Here is a 20,847-nt window from a genome sequence, read left to right on the forward strand (position 1 = left end):
TTTACCATTTTAAATGCCTGATTCAAAACAAGTCTGAATAGTATCTACTTAGACAACAGAATATCTAATTAAAAATTCCAATGTTTAAATTTCACACAGAAGGACACGTTATCCTTTGCAGTATTAGTTCCTTCCTGGATCCACCTCATGATGAAAAGGTAAGAACTTTAGTTTTAGTTTAATTAATGAATCAATTGAGCATTTCTCTGTGCTAGACACCACAAAAGATAGAAATACAAGACACAACTGCCTATTCTCAAGTCATATATACTACTATTGAAACTTAAGCTATATGGCAAATAACAATGGTGTACTGGAGAAAATAGGGGATGAATAAGTGAGGAGCAAACCAGCCACTAGTCACTCTGCATCTGTTTCATGTTTTGACTTATTTGTTAGAGTCTATGTGGAAATCGAGAGCTTAAAAGAATTCATACATCATCTAGTCCTCCAGTCATTGTCTATATCTTATACAACTTCATAGAAGAAAGTTCCATAACCTTTCCTTTCAAGCCCAGCCTAGTTCCCAGACATTATTATTTTTAAGAAACTCTTCTTCCCCTCTAGTCTAAATCATCCTTATAATTAAATATATACTATTTTATTTTTAGTGTTAATGCAGTGTAAATGTCAACATCCTTATTTGTTAACCATTTAAATATGCACTTCTTGTGTGTATGTGGATATGCAAATATACCTACATATATTATAAAAACTAAACACTAATTAAAGAGTACAACAAAGAAGCACTATTTTATCATAGGCTTATTTCCCTTAAAGTTAATACTTCAAATCCAAAAGCTAAATATTTACTTAAATAATAATGTTTTGGTTTTGGATTATTGCTATTAATACTAACATATGGATACATGGATTAGGATAGGATTCCTGCAGAGTTTTTTAGAATGGTTATTGTTTCAAACATTATTTCATTTGATCTATGGAGTTTTCTTTCTGTTTCCAAGAACCAATTATTATTTTTATAATGTTCAGATATTTAGCTTTAGTATGATTATCTTCAATTTGCAGAGGGGAAATCAGAGTGGCCTGCCTGGGATCACATCACAGTTAATGATGAAGTCAGGGCCAGAACCAGGGTTCTAGTCCTCTAATCTAATGCTCTTTCCATATCTAACACATACAGCTAGCAAATGGAAAACGATAAGTTTCAACTTACTGTTTCAACTATAAGGCATGCTATGAGCGGAACAAAAACAATCATATGCTTGAACCATCTATGAGTAGAGGGTTATCTAACTGTTTTCTCTTACTCATGATGATTATCAGTATTCTATTAATTTGAGCAGATAAAAAATACAATTCAAAACCTACATTTTTGCAAACGGACTTCCTACAAACTGGCAATCAAGACCTTTCAAAATTCAGAGAAAATCTTTAAAACAAAGTTATGTATTAATATTGAATTAGAATAATAGTGGAATTGATTTTAAAGCATTTTCACCAATTTAAAAGAGAATCTATTTTAATAATGTGTTTAAATTGTTCCCTATTCAACCTCATTTCAACGTTTTCTTTATTTGGACAATGCGATTTTCCAATTTCTATCTGGCTGCTTATTTTTAAATATATAACAGAATCTGGTCATAAGATGCCTCATTATTACATACACTAATATGTACCATGCATTGAACAAGATTCAGTTATAGATTACAACTATAGTGAAAATGTCAGTCTATAAATCAGAGGTTAATCTGGTTCTCTTGCAACAGTACCGTTTAAAAGATGCTCCATGGAATACCGATAGTCTAAAGATAGGGTAGTCAAAACCTATCCACAGAAAGGGAAGTAATACATGATTATATTCACATGCCTACAGAAAAAAGTCTTAGACCAGTGTTTTTCCAATTACAGGATGTGATCCACTAGGGGGAGTCATCAAATCAATTTAATAAGTGGCAAGCAGCATTTTTATGAAAATAGAAGAGAATGGAGTGGAATGAATACAATAGAATAGAATAGACAATATCAGTATACATAATAAGGTTAAGTATCCTTTGTAAAGGTTACTGAAACTTGTTTCAGATGCATGTGCAGGTATTGCATGTGTTTACTGGGTCATGAAGTAAAATGTATTTCTTACTATAGATGTGGTCCATATTATTGAAATACTTGCCTTAGAGGATCCCATCCCAAGGCAGGGAAAGAACCTTTGGATGACCAAATGTTCTTGAAAAGCTTTAAGAAAATAAGTAGAAGAATGCAGATTTTACCCTGGTTCTCTAGGAACATGGAATTGAATCAGAAGGTCAAGAAATTTAGGAGAAATTTTGCCTAACCTATGTTAAAGTCCAAATGAATTCAGGCCTTATAGAACTCTAAGCTGCCAGAATTCTAGCTCCCACGTAGATGAGCAGGAGGAAGTAATATCTTAGTTTGGGTTCATCAGTGATAGAGAGGGAACATATTTTACAGGGATATTACTGCAGAGGAAGCTCCCCAGTTGACAGCTCTAGTTCACACAGTTTAAAATTTTCTTCTAGAGTCCATTTAGAGGCTCTAAAGTTGAGGATAAGTCACATCCTGAAGGAACATACCAATCAAGCCTCAAGATGTCTTTGAGAGAGAATGAGCTGGGCCCATTCCTTTTATTAATTCCTTGTGGTATATAATTATCATATATACCCCACCGTCACCACCAAAACAAAAACAAAACAAAACAAACAAACAAAAACAATTAGCCAGGGATCTTTGGATAAAATTTGGAAATAGGAAAAGTCTTCTTGCCAATCTCACCTTTGGCCTTCCTCTTTAACTCTGCTTTCTCCTGCTCCTTATTATATCTTTCAGTCCCCCCGCCCAACCCCCGCAACACTTCTACTAAGACATTTCTTTCATCTAGTCATCTGTTTATCCTCAACTAAATGAATTGCTAATCCTCAATTAAATGATAAGTTGCTAAAGATGTAAGATAGTTCCTGTCCCAGGGATATGTATAGATTAACAAATATCTATAAATAGAATTTTTGGTACCTCAACAAGAAAAAGAAGAGATAACTGGGGTGGGCATTTCATTGTCTTGTGCAGATGTCCACACCATTCATTCATTAGCTTAGCTCTTTAATGATTAACGTTTTTTTGCTCAAGATTGAATTTGAATCAGTACATACTTATTACATGAGATATGCTTTATTGTTGCTCTAGAAAGTCAAACAGCTGCTGTCCTGGCGTGCTCATTCTTTAGAAATTACTCAAATAACCTATGTAGAAGACAAACAAGTGGTGCTGACTGCCTCCATCGATGGTTCAGTGAGGTATGGACCTTCATATAGTGAATTCAGGGTGTGAGAGGTAAAGGATTTTAAGCTAAAGTTTGAGTATATACCATAAATGTAATCTTTTTTTTTTTCTGGAGAAAACAAACATTTTATTTTATTTTATTTTTAACAATTTTATTGGAGTATAATTGCTTTACAATGTTATGTTAGTTTCTGGTGTATAACAAAGTGAATCAGCTATACACATACATATATCTCCATATCCCCTCCCTCTTGCGTCTCCCTCCCTCCCTCCCTATTCCACCCCTCTAGGTGGTCACAAAGCACCTAGCTGATCTCCCTGTGCTATGCAGCTGCTTCCCACTAGCTATTATACATGTGGTATAGTATGTATATGTCAATGCTACTCTCTCACTTCGTCCCAGCTTACCTTTCCCCCTCCCTGTGTCCTCAAGTCCATTCTCTACATCTGCGTCTTTATTCCTGTCTGCCCTTAGGTTCATTAGAACCACTTTTTTTTCTTAGATCCCATATATATGTGTTAACATATGGTATTTGTTTTTCTCTTTCTGACTTCACTCTGTATGACAGACTCTAGGTCCATCCACCTCATTACAAAAAACTCAATTTCATTTTTTTTATGGCTGAGTAATATTCCATTGTATATATGTGCCACATCTTCTTTATCCATTCATCTGTCAATGGACACTTAGGTTGTTTCCATGTCCTGGCTGTTGTAAATAGTGCTGCAATGGACATTGTGGTACATGTCTCTTTTTGAATTATGGTTTTCTCAGGGTATATGCCCAGTATTGGGATTGCTGTGCCATATGGTAGTTCTATTTTTAGTTCTTTAAGGAACCTCCATACTGCTCTCCATAGTGGCTGTGTCAATTTACATTCCCACAAACAGTGCAAGAGGGTTCCCTTTACTTCACACCCTCTCTAGCATCATAAAAGCAATCTTGATTAAAATAAATAAACAAACAAAACATAACACAAAAGGGCTTTGAGAAGGTAACCACTGATTTGCAATTCTTTTCCACACCCAAGGAAATGAGATGCCATGCTCATCAACATTAAAAGGATAATAGATACTTTCAATACAAGTGTTCTTACAGAATTATCTCAAATCATTAAGCAATATGGGTAGCTAAGAGATAGACCCAAGCCCAGAGAAGACCATAGGATACATAGGATCAGAAGTCATTAAAAAAAATCATAGGAAAGAACAACTAATACTGAGAAAAGTGAAAGTGAGCTAATTGTTTCAATGACAATGTGATTGATATTACAAAGCCTACTTGTTTTTATGGTTCTTTTCTTCCTTGGTTGCTTCACCTGCTTCAGAGGGGTGAGCACAGTGCTGCAATTGGAGCAAACAGAGATGATTTACTAGGACTGTAATCAATTACATCCTCTAGAGAGCTTCCCTTCAGGATCAGCTTTCTTTTTTAAAATTGAGGTATAATTTATATAAAACATTATATTAGTTTCAGGTGTACAACATAGTGTTTCAATATATGTATATACTGTGAAATGATTACAATAAGTCTAGTTAATATTTGTCACCATACATAGTTACAAAATTTTTTTTTGCTTCTAATGAGTACTTTTAATGTCTACTACCTCAGTATTAATAACTATAATGGCCATGCTCTACAAAGCCTACTTGTTTTTAATTGCCTAGTAATACTAACTATACATACACAAAATGCTAAAAATACATACACATATACATAAAGAAAAAGGAAATTTTATGATCATTATTGAGACAGATTGCTACATATTAAAATGTCTTAAAATCATGATAATGAGGAGGAGGAGACAAGACAGCAGAGAAGAAGGATGTAAGTTCCCTTCTTACAGAAACATCAAAATTACAACTAACTGCTGAACAAACACCAAGAAAAAAAGCTGGAACCTACCAAAAAAGACACCTTACATCCAAAGACAAAAAAAAAGCCACAACAAGATGGTAGGAGGGGTGCAATCATGATAAAATCAATCCCATACACTCCAAGTGGGTGACCCACAAACTGGAAAATAATTATATCACAGAAATTCTCCCACGGAGTGAAAGTTCTGAGCACCATGTCAAGCTCCCCAGCCTGGGTGTCTGGCAATGGAAGGACGAGCCCCCAGAGAATTTGGCTTTGAAGGCTAGTGGGGTTTGATCACAGGAATTCCACAGGATGGTGGAAACAGAAACTCCACTCTTGGAGGGTGCACACAGGGCTTCATGTGTACCAGGACCCAGGGAAAAAGTGGTGAAATCATAAGAGACTGGGCCAGACTTACCTGCTACTATTAGAGGTGGGGGCTGGCTATGGCTCACTTCAGGGACAAGGACACTGATGGCAACAGTTCAGGTGAGTACTCATTGGTGTGAGCCCTCTTGGAGGCTACCATTTTCTCAACAAGACCTGGCCCCACCCAACAGCCTGTGGGATCCATTGCTGGGATGCTTCAGGCCAAACAACCAACATGATGGGAATACAACCTGAACCATCAGCACACAGGTCACTTAAAGTCTTCCTGATAAAACAGCCACCTGATAAACACACTGCTTGACAAGGCCCTGCCCACCAGAGGGACAAGACCCAGCTCCACCCACTAGTGGGCAGGTCCAAGTCCCTCTCACCAGGAAGCCTGCACAAGCCTCTTAGACAGCCTTATCCACAAGAGGGCAGACAGCAGAAGCAAGAAGAACTACAACACTGCAGCCTGAAGAATGGAAACCACAATCACAGAAAGTTGGACAAAATGAGATGACAGAGGACTCTGTCCCAGAAGAAGGAATAAGATAAAACCCCAGAAGAGCAACTAAGTGAAATGGAGATAGGCAATCTACCTGAAAAAGAATTCAGAGTAATGACAGTAAAGATGATCCAAGATCTCAGAAAAAAGAGTAGAGGCACAGAGACAGAAGATAGAAGAAATGTTTAACAAAGACCTCAAAGAACTTAAGAACAAACAGAGAGGAACAATACAGTAACTGAAATGAAAAATACACTAGAAGGAATCAATAACAGAACAACTGAGGCAGAAGAATGGATAAGTGAGCTGGAAGAGAAAATAGTGGAAATTGTTGTAGAATAGAATATAGAAAAAAGAATGAAAAGACATGAGGACAGTTTAAGAGACCTCTGGGACAACATTAAACTCACCAACATTCACATTATAGGGGTCCCAGAAGAAGAGAGAAAGGGCCTGAAAAATATTTGAAGAGACAGTAGCTGAAAACTTCCCTAACATGAGAAAGAGAAGAGTCACCCAAGTCCAGGAAGTGCAGAGAGTCCCAGGCAGGAAGAACTCAAGGAGGAACATGCCGAGACACATATGAATCAAACTAACAAAAATTAAAAATAAAGAGAAAGTATTAAAAGCAACAAGGGAAAAACAACAAATAATGTACAAGGGAACTTCCATAAGGTTATTGGCTGATTTCTCAGCAGAAATTCTGCAGACCAGAAGGGAGTGGCATGATATATTTAAAGTGATGAAAGGGAAGAACCTACAACCAAGAAAACTACCCAGCAAGGCTCTTGTTCAGACATGATGGAGAAATAAAGCTTTACAAAAAGCTAAGAGAATTCAGCATGACCAAACCAGCTTTACAGAAATGCTAAGGGAACTTCTCTAGGCAGAAAAGAAAAGGCCACAACTAGAAACAAGAAAATTATGAATGGAAAGTTCACCAGTAAAGGCAAACATGCAGTAAAGGTAGGAAATCATCCACACACAAATATTGGCTTGGCCAAAAAGTTCGTTCAGTGTTATGAAAAACCTGAATGAAATTTTTGGCCTGCCTAACAGTATATCAAAACCAGCAATTGTGATAAGAAGAGAGTACAAATGCAGAATATTGGAAACGTATCTGAAATTTAAGAGACCAATAACTTAAAACTTATTTATATAGAGACTGCTTTATCAAAACCTGATGGTAACTGCAAACAAAATATCTACAATATATACACACAAAAAAAAGAAAAAGGAATCTAAACATGACAGTAAAGTTAGTTATCAAATCACAAGAGAAGAGACCAAAAGAGGAAGGGAAGAAAAAAGACCTATGAAAGCAAATTCAAAACAATTAACAAAATGGCAATAAGAAATATATTTCAATAATTACCTAGAATGTAAATGGATTAAATGCTCCAACCAAAAGACATAAGTTGGCTGAATGTATACAAAAACAAGACATGCATATATGCTGTCTTCAAGAGACCCATTTCAGATCAAGGACACATACAGACTGAAAGTGAGGGATGGAAAAATGTATTCCATGCAAATGGAAATCAAATAAAGTTGGAGTAGTAATACTCATATCAGAAAAAATAGACTTAAAATAAAAACTGTTAAAAGAGACAAAGACAGACACTACATAATGATCAAGAGATCAATCCAAGAAGAAGACATAACAATTGTAAATATATATGCACCCAACATAGGAGCACCTCAATATATAAGGCAAATGCTAATAGCCATAAAAGGAGAAATCAACAGCAACACAATAATACTGGGGAAATTTAACACCCCGCTTTCATCAATGAACAGATCATCCAGACAGAAAATCAATAAGGAACACAGGCCTTAAATGACACATTAGAACAGATGAACTTAACTGATATTTATAGAGCATTCCATCTGAAAGCAGCAGAATACACATTCTTTCCAAGTGCTCATGGAATATTCTCCTGGATAGATCACATGCTGGGCCATAAAGCAAACCTCAAAAAATTTAAGAAAATTGAAATCATATTAAGCATCTTTTCCAATCACAATGCTATGAGATTAGAAATCAACTACAAGAAAAAAACTATTAAAAAAAAAGTGGAGCCTAAACAATATGCTTCTAAACAACCAATGGATCACTGAAGAAATCAAAGAGAAAACCAAAATATACCCAGAGACAAATGAAAATGAAAACATGATGATCCAAAACATATGGGATGCAGCAAAAGCAGTTATAAGAGGGAAGTTTATAGCAATAAAATTGTACCTCAGGAAACAAGAAAAATCTTAAACAAACCACCTAACCTTACATGTAAAGCAACTGGAGAAAGAAAAACAAACAAAACCCAAAGTTAGTAAAAGGACAGAAATCATAAAGACCAGAGCAGAAATAAATAAAATAAAGATGAAGAAAAGAATAGAAAAAAATCAATGAAACTAAAAGCTGCTTCTTTGAAAAGATAAACAAAATTGATAAAGCTTTAGCCAGACCCATCAAGAAAAAGAGGGAGAGGGCTCAAATCAATAAAATTAGAAATGAAAAAGGAAAAGTTACAACGGACACCACAGAAATCAAAGGATGGTAAGAGACTAGTACCAGCAACTATATGCCAAAAATATGGACAACCTAGAAGAAATGGACAAATTCTTAGAGAGGTACAATCTCCCAAGACTGAATCAGGAAGAAATAGAAAATATGAACAGACCAATCACAAGTACTGAAATTGCAACTGTGATTTTAAAACTTCCAACAAAGTCCAAGAACAGATGGCTTCAGAGATGAATCCTATCAAACATTTAGAGAAGAGTTAACAACTATCCTTCTGAAACTATTCCAAAAAATTTCAGAGGAAGGGACACCCCAAACTCATTCTATGAGTCACCATCACCCTGATACCAAAACCAGACAGTTACCACAAGAAAAGAAAATTACACACCAATAACACTGATGAACATACATGCAAAAATCCTCAACAAAATACTAGCAAACATAATCCAACAATACATAAAAAGGATCATACATCATGATCAAGCTGGATTTATTCCAGAGCTTCAAGGATTTTTCAATAACCGCAAATCAATCAGTGAGATACACCACATCAATGAATTGAAGAATAAAATCCATATGATCATCTCAATAGATGCAGAAAAAGCTTTTGACAAAATTCAACACCCATTTATGATAAAAACTCTCCAGAAAATGGGCATAGAGGGAACCTACCTCAACATAATAAAGGCCATATATGACAAACCTACAGCTAACATCATATTCAATGGTGAAAAGCTGAAAGCCTTTCCTCTAAGATCAGGAATAATACAAGGATGTCCACTCTCTCCACTTTTGTTCAACATAGTTTTGGAGATCCTAGCCATGGCAACCAGAGAAGAAAAAGAAATAAAGAAAATCCAAATTGGAAAAGAAGAAGTAAAACTGTCACTGTTTGCAGATGACATGATACTATACATAGAAAATCCTAAAGAAACTATCAGAAAACTAGTAGAACTCATCAATGAATTCAGTAAAGTTGCAGGACACAAAATAAATACACAGAAATCTGTTTCATTTCTACTAACAACAAAAGATCAGAAAGAGAAATTAAGGAAACAATCCCATCTACCATCGCTTCCAAAAGAATAAAATACCTAAAAATAAACCTGCAAAAGACCTGTACTCTGAAAACTAAAAGATGCTGATGAAAGAAACTGAAGATGACACAATCAGATGGAAAGATATCCCATGTTCTTGGATTGGAAGAATCAATATTGTCAAAATGACTATACTACCCAAAGCAATCTACAGATTCAGTGCAATACCTGTCAAATCACCAATGGCATTTTTCACAGAACTAGAACAAAAAATCTTATAATTTGTATGGAGACACAAAAGACCCCAAATAGCCAAAGCAATTTTGAGAAAGAAAAATGGAGCTGGAGGAATCAGGCTCCCTGAATTCAGACTATACTACAAAGATACAGTAATCAACACATATGGTACTGGCACAAAAACAGAAATATAGATCAATGTAACAGGATAGAAAGCCCAGAACTAAACCCATGCACCTATGGTCTATTAACCTATAAAAAAGGAGGCAAGAATATACAATGGAGAAAAGACAGTCTCTTCAATACATGGTTCTGGGAAAACTGGACAGCTACATGTGAAAAATTAGAATTTTCTTTAACACCATATACAAAAATAAACCCCAAATGGATTAAAGAGCTAAATATAAGACTGGATACTATAAAACTCTCAGAGGAAAATATAGGCAGAACACTCTTTGACATAAATCACAGCAATATCTTTTTCAATGTCTCCTGGAGTAATGGAAAAAAACATAAACAAGGGGGACTTAATTAAACTCAAAAGCTTTGAACACCAAAGGAAGACATAAACAAAATGATAAGATGACCCACAGAAGGGGGGGAAAATATTTGTAAACAATGTGACCGACAACAGATTAATCTCCAAAATTTGCAAACAGCTCATGTGGCTCAATATCAAAAAAATTAAACCAATCAAAAAATGGGCAGAAGATCTAAATAGACATTTCTCCACAGAAGACATACAGATGGCCAAGAGGTACATGAAAAGATGCTCAGCATCACTAATTATTAGAGAAACGTAAATCAAAACTGCAATAAGATATCACCTTACACCAGTCAGAATGGCCATCATCAAAAAGTCTACAAATAGCAAATGCTGGAGAGGGGAAAAGGGAACCCTCCTACACTGTTGGTGGGAATGTAAAGTGGTACAGCCACTATAGAGAACAGTAAGGAGGTTACTGAAGAAACTAAAAATTGAGCTACCATATGACCCAGCAATCCCACTCCTGGGCATATATCCTGAGAAAAACATGGTCTGAAAGGATACATGCACCACAGTGTTCATTGCAGCACTGTTTACAATAGGCAAGACATGGAAGCAACCTAAATATCCATTGACAGATGAATGGATAGAGAAGATGTGGTACATATATACAATGGAATATTACTCAGCCATTAAAAAGAAAGAAATAATGCCTTTTGCAGCAACATGGATGGACCTGGAGATTATCATACTAACTGAAGTAAGTCAGACAGAGAAAAATATCATATGATATTGCTTACATGCAGAATCTAAAAAAAGAAAATACCAATGAACTTATTTACAAAACAGAAACAGACTCACAGACTTAGAGAATGAACTTCTGGTTACCAGGGAAGAGGGGAGGGAGGAGGGATAGATCAGGAATTTGCGATTGATATGTACACACTGCTATATTCAAAACAGGTAACCAACAAGGACCTAGTTAATAGCACAGGGAGCTCTGCCCAATACTGTGTAAAAACCTAAATGGGAAAATAATTTGAAAAAGAATAGATGCATGTATATGTAAAACGGAATCACTCTATTGTACACCTGAAACCAACACAAAATTGTTAATCAACTATACATCATTATAAAATAATTTTTTTTTAATTACATTTAAAAAATCATGATGATGAATTGTCGTTTTAAGGGCATAAAGTTACATAAGACCAAGAGAGATAAAGAGGCTTCAAAGTGTTTTAGAGAGTTTAAACATAATGAAGATGAAAAGGAAGAAATAATTTATGTTGCATGAATGACTCTGGTCTGAAATTCAAAAGATTTTAGCTAGCTGTATGAGCTTGAGGCTGGTGATTTAGACAGGGACAAGTCCATGTAGCATGTAGCAGACATTGTTCAGGGTTTGGATCTTCACCTTGAAATAAATAGCCACCAAAGGATTTTAAGTGGGTGACTAACATAATTTGAGTTACATTTAAAAAATAAAAACGTGTGGAGAATGGATTTTGGAGCAGCAAAAGTGAGAACAAAGAGACTAGTTAGATGTCTGTGGTGAATATAGTGGCATGAACTAGGGGAGTGGTAACAGTGCTGGGAATAAATATTTTGCATTTGAGAACTATCTAGGAGGTAAAATCCAGAAGATGTGAACTTTAACTGACAGAGAAGGTAAGAGATAGATGTCAAGAATGACTCCTGGCATTATAAAACTAGGTGAATATTGGTGCCATTCATTGAGAGAGGAGACACTAAAATAAAAAAGGAAAATATTTGCAATGTGGAAAGATGAAAAACTTAGAAATGTTGAGTTCAAGGTGAATCTTTGGGGTAAGGTCTTATTTGAGGGCAAACAGAACTGTTTGCTCTGTCAAAGAGGAGATCTGTAGTTTTATTCATAGAAAAAATGAATTGACATGAAAATTACATGTAATTATTATAGATATTTTCCACAACTCTGTCCCTTGAGTCTCTGCTCCAGCTTATTTTCAGCTACCTGTCATCAGAAGTGTTACTTGGGCACTGTAATGCACAAACACGCACACACACACTCCCCATGTTACATGTGTGCACACTTCTGTTGTTATAAGCATTTCCTGCTCAAACCAGTTATCCTTGGCATGGAGAAATTACTCTTACAATTCCTTCAAGTGAAGTTATCCCTAAATACTCAGTTCAAAAAACCTAGCTCTATTAGTAGCTATCTCAGAATACAGTTCTCTTCATAAATAAGTCCTTCTGCTAATACTTGCTGCCACTTTCTAAAGGAGTAGGCAGTTTTAACACTCTAAATCTTGTTTGTCAAAAAGGTTGATTTTGTAATAGGAAAAAGCATAATAAAAGCTTAGCTCTGGGACAGAGGATAGAAAGGGCTAAGGGTCCATATCTGAGGCTCAGAAATTCAGGCTGAGAGAGAGGATCAGTCACTTGGGAGAGTTTCACATGGAGTAGGAAACACCACAAAACAAGGAGACCAAATGTTACTTCAGTCCTTGCCTCCAGAAGAATGAATTTAGGGTTGCCCTAAAGTTAGTCCCTTACCCCTCTAACTTCTGTGTTGAAAGGGCTAGTCCATTTCACTTCGGTCAAGCCTCTGGAAAGTCCATGAAAACACCTATGTAGCATTGGGGAATTGAAATATGGAAGGAATGGTACATTCTCAGGACACTGTCAGGTGTGAGGTTTCCTGACTGGATACCTCTGTTTTACCTACTCCTCAGTGCCTACCTCTTTGATCTGGGATACCACTTGTACTTTGTGGAGTCTACTCTTAATTCATTTCGATTATTCTTCTCTTAATCTAATTCATTTAGGTTGTTCATTTAGATTATTATTTTTCTTCTGGGTCATTGAGGCAGGCACATTATTATTGTTTCCATCATATGAAATTTTAAGCTTGAAATCAAGACAGAAACAGAAGATCTGCCAAACAATAATTTATTTGTCTTATTTACGTATTAGCACATACTCCTGCTAATGACATTCTGTATGACTTTAAATCATGTGGGCTATTTAGAAGGACTTCTTGGAGTGACACAATGCGTATGTATAAAGAACCACTTCTTCTCCCACTTTATTGCAGAACTCAGTTGTAAAAAATAGTATGGTGTTTCCACAATAGTAGGAAATGTAGATGGATGTTGAGATGATTTTGGTAAGAGTGAAACCATTAGTAGCTATCTCCTCTCATAAGTTCTATTGATGCTGATACAGAAAGTAGACAGCTGAGATATGACCCATTCTACAGCTTAATTCAACTGACAAGTCAACATGATGAGGTTATACAACAAGTGTTGTTATTTTGGGAAAAATCTATTTCTTGTCTTCTGGGTTTAATAAATGATTATCCTAAGTATAGATTTAAATTGACATTTCCAAAATTGTTGTAGATTAGATTTCTAACTGATAAAAATGTTTATGTTATGATTAGCTCCATATATTTAATAGGAAGAGTCCTGGACCCAAGTTTAAAATACCTGTTGGGCCAGTGAAAATCTACATAAATGATCTAATAAACAGAATAACTTCTACTGAATTCCAGTTACGTTCTTCTCCCTACTTTTGCCTTTCCCCAGGATCTGGCATGCTCTCAATGGTCATTACTGTGGATATTTTGGACAGCGAAGAATCTTTGAAATATCACAGACAAGTGATTTTATTTTGCCTTGTGACGTTAATGAATATCCCATAGAAATAAAAGAAGAAAGCAAGTTCACAGAGAAGAAGCAAAAATATGAATATCCTCTGGTATTTGACCAGCAAAGGTAAGAGAATTTGGTTTCCCTTAGATGAGAAGATGAAATTAAACTATATGATATTGTGACACATAGGATTTAATCAAACAAAGACCAAAGAGGCAATTGCTTAAGCAAAGGCACTAAACAGTGAAAGACTATGTTAGTCTTTCAAGGCTTGGAGTCCAGGGAGTAATTAGGGAGGATATAGTAGGAAATAAAATGAGAAAAGTCTATAGGGGCCAAAGCACAGTAAGACTTTTATGGGCCAACGTAAGGATTTTTAACTTTACGGAAATCACTGTGACAGAATACCTAAGGGCAAGAGCAGGTCTGAAGAAAAAGGTGGTAAGTTTGATGTTGGACAGGTTTAAGTCTGAGGTGTTTGTGGGACTTCCAAGTGGATATATTTAATGAGCAGTGAGATCTGTTTGGAGCTCCCAAAAGAGGTCAGAGTTATAGGTAAAGATTTTGGTGTCATCAGCACAGTAATATTTTCAATGTGGAAAAGTCACTTCTGTCCTGTGTATAGAGTGAGAAAATAAAAAACCAGAAAACTGAGGAAGAAATCAAGAAATAGCCTGTAAAGAGCAGGCCAAAGAAGAAAAAAACAGTGAAAAACATTAAGAAGGAGTAGCCAACATGTTGAAAGTCATAAACAAGTGGTGTGATGGAAATCAAGGGAGGAGAGAATAAGAAAAGTGGTAGAGAGGACACGTTTGTAGAATGTGGCAGTGAAGTCACATAGGACAAGAGAAAAGTAAACACTGGTTTTGGCATGTCTGTCAGCTGAAAGGTCACTGATGATTCTAGAGAGTGAAATTTCAAAGAGTGATGGGTAAAAACTCACATTGTCTTGGTTGAGAAATAAATAGGAGACGTGAGGTGATGACAGTACAGATTACTTTGCAAGGAAGTCAAATAGCTGTAAGGATAAAGAATAGTTTGTTTCATGAGTTTGATTGTTTGTGGGGGAGACTTGAGCATGCTTAAAGGCATAGGGGAGGGAGGATAGTCCTCCAGTAAAGAATAAAATATTGGTCAAAATGTGTTTTATGCTTTTGCAAAGCTCAGTCCTGGTTTTGACCATGGCTAAATCTTTGTTATAATGGAAGAGATTGGTGCTCATTTGAGCTTTCAACATCAGCAAAGCTCAGCCCTAGATTATAGATGTCTAAATGTCTAGCCCTCACAGGACCAGACTGCCTAGACTGGTAATATCCAGCAGACCAGAGCTGGAATAGCTGACAAGATGAGTCCAAAGTGGGAAAAATCAGAGAGGACTGTCTTAAATAAGGTCTTTTAGGGAAATCCTAAGTGGGTCAAAGCTGGGGAGACACAATGCCATCATCTAGTCCAAAAGTTGGTAGAATGGCTGTAAATAGGAATTGAAGCTGAGTCACAAACCACACAGAATGCGGTACAAAACAGGAACAGTTTGGGAACAATTAACAAGGGTTCCAAATGACTGCCAAAATCCCATTGCAGTGTTCAAGGCTTGCCTTAGCTGGGCAGTAAGGAACACTGGGGAAGAAGTCTGGCTAAAATGTAAGAGGTGGTATAGTAGAGCCAAGGCTCATCAGGATATGATAAAGTTCACCAAGCAAAGTTGATCAATCTCCTCAGGTAATTGCTGAGCCTTGAGCATCCATGTATCTTAGTACTGAAAACACTATATTCTAATTTTGTTAATATGCATTCCTTCATTATTCTCTGAGTTCCTTGAGGACAAGAACCATGTTTTATACATCTTTATATACCCAGTTCTTAGTTCAGTTCTTAGCACAAAGTAGGCACTCAAAAGATATTGTGGAACAAATAAAGAATGACTAGTGGAGAACATTACAAGCAGACACAAGAGATATAAATGATAGATACAGAAGTTTGAAATGATATGATATATTTGGGATAGCTTAAAGTATGATATGTGTTCACATTTGTTATAAGTAAATAATTATGTCTTGTGTGTAGCAAATCAGGCCTTCTTCTGTACAAGTACTGCATTTTAGAACATACTACTTATTATCTTTAAAAAATGTTTTAATACTTGGTTATAACTTTTAAAATATATGCATAAGTAAGTTTTAACTATAGTGGGAGCTGACCTGAGTCACAAAAAGAAATCAAGCTTTGGTTTTATACCAGAGATTTCCTCATCCTTACTATACAGTTTTTTCCCCCCCAATGGCTATTAATAAATTTAACTACATGGAATGTTCAGGTTTAGTAGACATCTCTGTGGTTTCTTTGGAGGGAAATCTGGGAAGCCAAGTGGAATAAGAGTTAAGTGCAAAGGTCACATGGTTAGAACTGGTGCCATGGGAGCCAAGAGAATTTGGAGGCCCGGACAAAGAAGTACGTACGTCATGGATACTTGCTGATTAGGCAGAAAACAAAAGGCATGGGCATGTCCTTAACTGTTCTTTTTGTGAGTGTGTATGTGTATCTTTATATGCAGATGGAAAAAAATGAGCTCGATGTCTTTGCTCTTCAAGCGTACACCTCCTAAGGCCTTTGAAGTAGAACATGATTTTAAGTTTTTCAAGTCTCTTTCTTCTCCCAAGGTAACCTTAAAAAACAAACAAACAAACAAAAACTTTTGCTTTTGGTTTTTTGAATTTAGATGTGCCCGGTGTATTAGTTTTCTATTGCTGCTGTTACATATCCCTGCAAACTTGGTGGCTTAAACAATACAAATTAGTTATTTCACAGTTCTGTAGATCAAAAGTCTGACTCTGGTTTTACTGGTGTTGCCAGAGCTGTTTCCTTTCTGGAGGCTCTAGGGGAGAATCTCATACTCCTTAGTTTGTGGTCCCCTTCCTTCATCTTCAAAGCCAGAAATGTTGCAACTGTCTGCCCATTCTTCTGTGGTCACATGTCTCTCTGACCAGTGGGAAATGTTCTCTGCTTTTAAAAATTCCTGTGACTAGATTGGGCCCACCTGGATAATCCATCACAAGGTTCTTAACCTTAGCCACATCTGCAAAGTCTCTTTCGCCAAGTGAGGCAATATATTCACAGATTCCAGGTGAGAGGAGTAGGGTGTGAATATCTTCGGTTACCATTATTCTGCTTATCACAGATAGACACACTTTTCTTCCGTGCAGAAACAGGAGAGAAATGTACACTGTTATTTATTCTATTTCAATTTCTAAAATTTCTAAAAAACGGATATAGCATGAGTCTTTAGGCGAAGGTCTGGCATTAATTAATTAAAATGGATTTCCTCAAGATTTTCAACAATACAAACCAAACTTATCTCCCATTTATAACCTACAGTTGCCCAACCCTCTGTAAATCAGACTAATTGTTGTTTTCCTGAACATTTCTCTCAGTATTCTGTCCCTATAGTCCACCTGGTCTACCCTTGCCATATTCATGATCTCTCTCTGTCAAAGTCCATCCTACTTTGTAACTGACAATGTATTAGTATCCAGAATAGGAAAAAATCAGTAAGTAGAAAAGGTAGTCCAATTTAAAAAAGAGTCAAATACTTGAATAGATGCTTCACAAAAGGAAAAAAAATTACCAATAAATACATGAAAAGATGCTCAGCCTCGTTAGTAATCATGGAACTGCACATCAATAATATTATAAGATAGCATTTTACAGCCACCAGCTTGGCAAATATCAAAAAGTCTGACAATTGGTGTGCATTTGGAACAATCAGAACAATAATCTGCTAGTGGAAATAGTGTAAACTGCTAGAATCACTTTGGAAAATTATGTGACAGGCATTATCTAGTAAAGTTGAAAATAGGCATACTCTGCTGAGTAGAAATTCTTGAGCATGTGTTTGGGAGGCAGGAAGAAGAGAGCTCAGAGCAGTATTGTTTGTAACAGCAAAAACCTGAAAGCAGCCTAACTGCTCATCAACAGTATAACTGGTAACTAAATTATGGCATATTTATAAATTGAAATACTATGGCACAGTAAAACTAAATGAACTAGAATAGCACTCACCTACACAAATGAGTGTTTGAGACGTACTATTGAATGAGAAAAGTTTTGCATAAGAATACATACATAGCGATTTCATTTAGATAAAAATAGAGGAGAGGCAAAACTAAATAAAATATTGTTTTGGCAAAAAGCATAAAAGGTAAAATTGTATAAATAAAAGCAAGAGAATTAAGAATATAACATTCAGATTATGTTTGAGAGCAGATGAAAAGGACTGGGAATGGCACACTGAAAACCTCAAAGTTGAGGGTATTGTTCCAATTTGTAAAACAGAGCAGTGTTCATTATGTCATTATTCTTTCACAGCATCAACTTCATGTTTAATAAATATTTAACACTTTCCAAATGAAACAATTTTTATAAACCCTAGCTTTCTGTCCAAACGGAACTCAGTTTCTCCCAGAGGACAGGCTCACAGGCAGGAAAGGGACTGGCTGTGGAATGTAACAGACTTAGGTTTAATCTTAGATGTTATTTTCTCTAACAACTAATAATCTAATCCTTCAAAGAGTTCTTGTGAGGATTAAATGAGAAAATATATATGAGGTACATCGTAGGTACTCAATAAATGTTAATTCCACTTTCCCCAAAGGCCCCAATCTCTTCTTGCTTTGTGTCTCATAACATGTTCACTTATCATGTTCTACACTGAACTAGAATTATTGGTATACTCACTCTTGCTTCTCACCTCCACCAATAAATCATAAGCTCTTTATGGGCAAAGATACATGTATAGCATATAAAAATTCCTCAATTTTGTTGAATAGCACAACCTAAAAATAAAGATTGGTATTCACTTTTAATATTTTCTTCCAATTTGAAGAGATAAATTTTTAAGTAATTTAACTGAAATATTAAATAAATTTGGGGAAGTCTTTAGAAATGTTTTAAAGCTCTTGAAACAACTGAATGCCCTCTTCTTACCACACCTTTATCTTCTCAGTTTGTTGGTAAAATAACAAAGGGTTAACGCTTGAGGTAAAATACCTTTTACTAAGGAATCTCTGATTTCTACTAGCAATTTTGTTTTGCCCATTCCTTTTCATTCTCAATTGTGTAATATTTATCAATTCACTTCTTTTCTGTTAATTTCTTTTTGACATATTGTTATTAGTAATAATAAAACAATAGCACTAACTCTCACATTTAAGTAGCACATCACTATGTGCATTTGATCCTCATAACTCATCAACAGGGAAAGAATTTGCTTAAGATCATGCAGCTAGTAAGTGACAGAATTTGAATCCAGGAATTTTGCCACTGATGTAATGTGCCCTTTTCATTAAACATTCACTCCTCTGCTTTGCAGATTCGAAGATATGCCTTGGAAGGTTTCATGACTGAAAACAGAGAGGCAGGGATTGTTTTTGGTTCTCTGCCTATATATAGGGTGAGTTGGAGGTATCTAGGAGTAGAGTGGTTACAGAAAAATAGGGAATCTGACATCTCACCCCTGACCCTGGGCTAAAAAACAAGGTTGGAGAAAATCACATAACCAAGCAGAATGATGCTTCCATAAACATGTTGTGTCCGATCCCAGAGAAGTCTTCAGTTCTGTGTGTCAACGGCCTTGACCACTTGTCTCTGTCATTCCACACTAAATAATACTACAGAAAACTATTTCAAACTTTACCCTGGCTCTTCATCACCTAGAGGATAAAATCCAGATGCCTTTACCCTGGCATACAAACCTCTCATGATCTGATCTCTGCCTGAACTGTATAACCCCATTTTCCACCACATTCTCCCATGTACCTTAAACTCCAGCTACGCTAAATTACTTACCATTCCTTAAGCATCACTGTTCTTTCCTCTTCTGTGACTTTGCCTGTGCTGCCCCTCTGCCCATAACTCATCCACCACTTGTTTCCCTCCAAATCCCTATTCATCCTTCAAGTCTCCAACCCAGATAACCTGTTAAAGAATTAATTAACCAAGAATAATAAACCAAAGACAAAATATTACAACTTAATCTTAACCTATTGTTTCTTAAAATGTTACTTCTCTTTCCCAAGAACATGTTGACAGCTATTACAGGTATCAAACACTTAAACTACAGATGATGCTAAGGGTAAAGTATCAGAATTAATAGTGGGCTCCTGGGAAGGTGGGTATATTTTAAAGCAGTTGGATCTTCTCACTCCCTATCCCCCACCCTTGAATTCACATTACAGAAGTTAGCACTTTAAGTATGTCTAACTCCTTGTTTATGGCTTCTAGGTACCAAGCCCCACTAGTCTAAGATTTCTTCCACTAATTGGTTCAGAGGCACAAAGGGACTTTTCAGATGGCATTCCAGGAAAGAAGAAGGGAAGCCATGTTCAACATGAAAGAGTGAGTTAGTACTTAGAATTCCATAGTGTATCCCATTTCTGTTTGGATTGTTTCTTATTTCTGGGTCTAAAATTATCTCAGTTCCTACTTAGTTTACAAATATTCCAGGATGCATGTGTTTTATCTTAGTGAGATGGAAATCATGAATTTCCTGGACAGACAGAAAAATCAAACAAGACCTCTGAGCCTGAAAAAGTAAAACTTTCTGAGAGCTAATTTCAGACTTAGGTTCACTGACTAATTTTAAAAGCTAGGCAGTATGACATGACATATCTGAGGGCTGTGTAGCCATCCTTGCTTCCTAACATTATTGTACCTGCCCGATGGAGCCAAGACATCAATAAGTTTCTGGCTTACCAGCCAAGTCAAGGAGAATGCTTTCCACATACTGGGTTGGCCAAAAAGTAAAAGTAAAGTCTTACAGAAAACCCCAAACAAACTTTTTGGCCACCCCAATATTAGTAGGAAAACTAACATAAAACTTCACAGTTTACATAGTATTTTTATAAATGATTCTTTTGATTTTCACAAA

At 36.1% G+C, this 20,847-nt stretch overlaps 1 protein-coding gene across 2 annotated transcripts in view; it reads left to right on the forward strand.

Moving 5' to 3' along the window:
• Positions 1-20,847, forward strand: part of WDR64 (WD repeat domain 64) — a 170,243-nt gene that overhangs the window by 142,086 nt on the left and 7,310 nt on the right. For both annotated transcript variants that reach the window (XM_032644152.1, XM_032644145.1), the window contains 6 exons: positions 100-158; positions 3,163-3,272; positions 13,860-14,048; positions 16,477-16,582; positions 19,291-19,371; positions 20,202-20,315. In XM_032644152.1, the coding sequence (XP_032500043.1) occupies positions 100-158; positions 3,163-3,272; positions 13,860-14,048; positions 16,477-16,582; positions 19,291-19,371; positions 20,202-20,315 (659 nt within the window). The remainder of the gene's footprint in view (positions 1-99; positions 159-3,162; positions 3,273-13,859; positions 14,049-16,476; positions 16,583-19,290; positions 19,372-20,201; positions 20,316-20,847) is intronic.

The sequence above is a fragment of the Phocoena sinus genome, chromosome 1, assembly GCF_008692025.1.
Source record: "Phocoena sinus isolate mPhoSin1 chromosome 1, mPhoSin1.pri, whole genome shotgun sequence".
Taxonomy (NCBI): Eukaryota; Metazoa; Chordata; class Mammalia; order Artiodactyla; family Phocoenidae; genus Phocoena; species Phocoena sinus.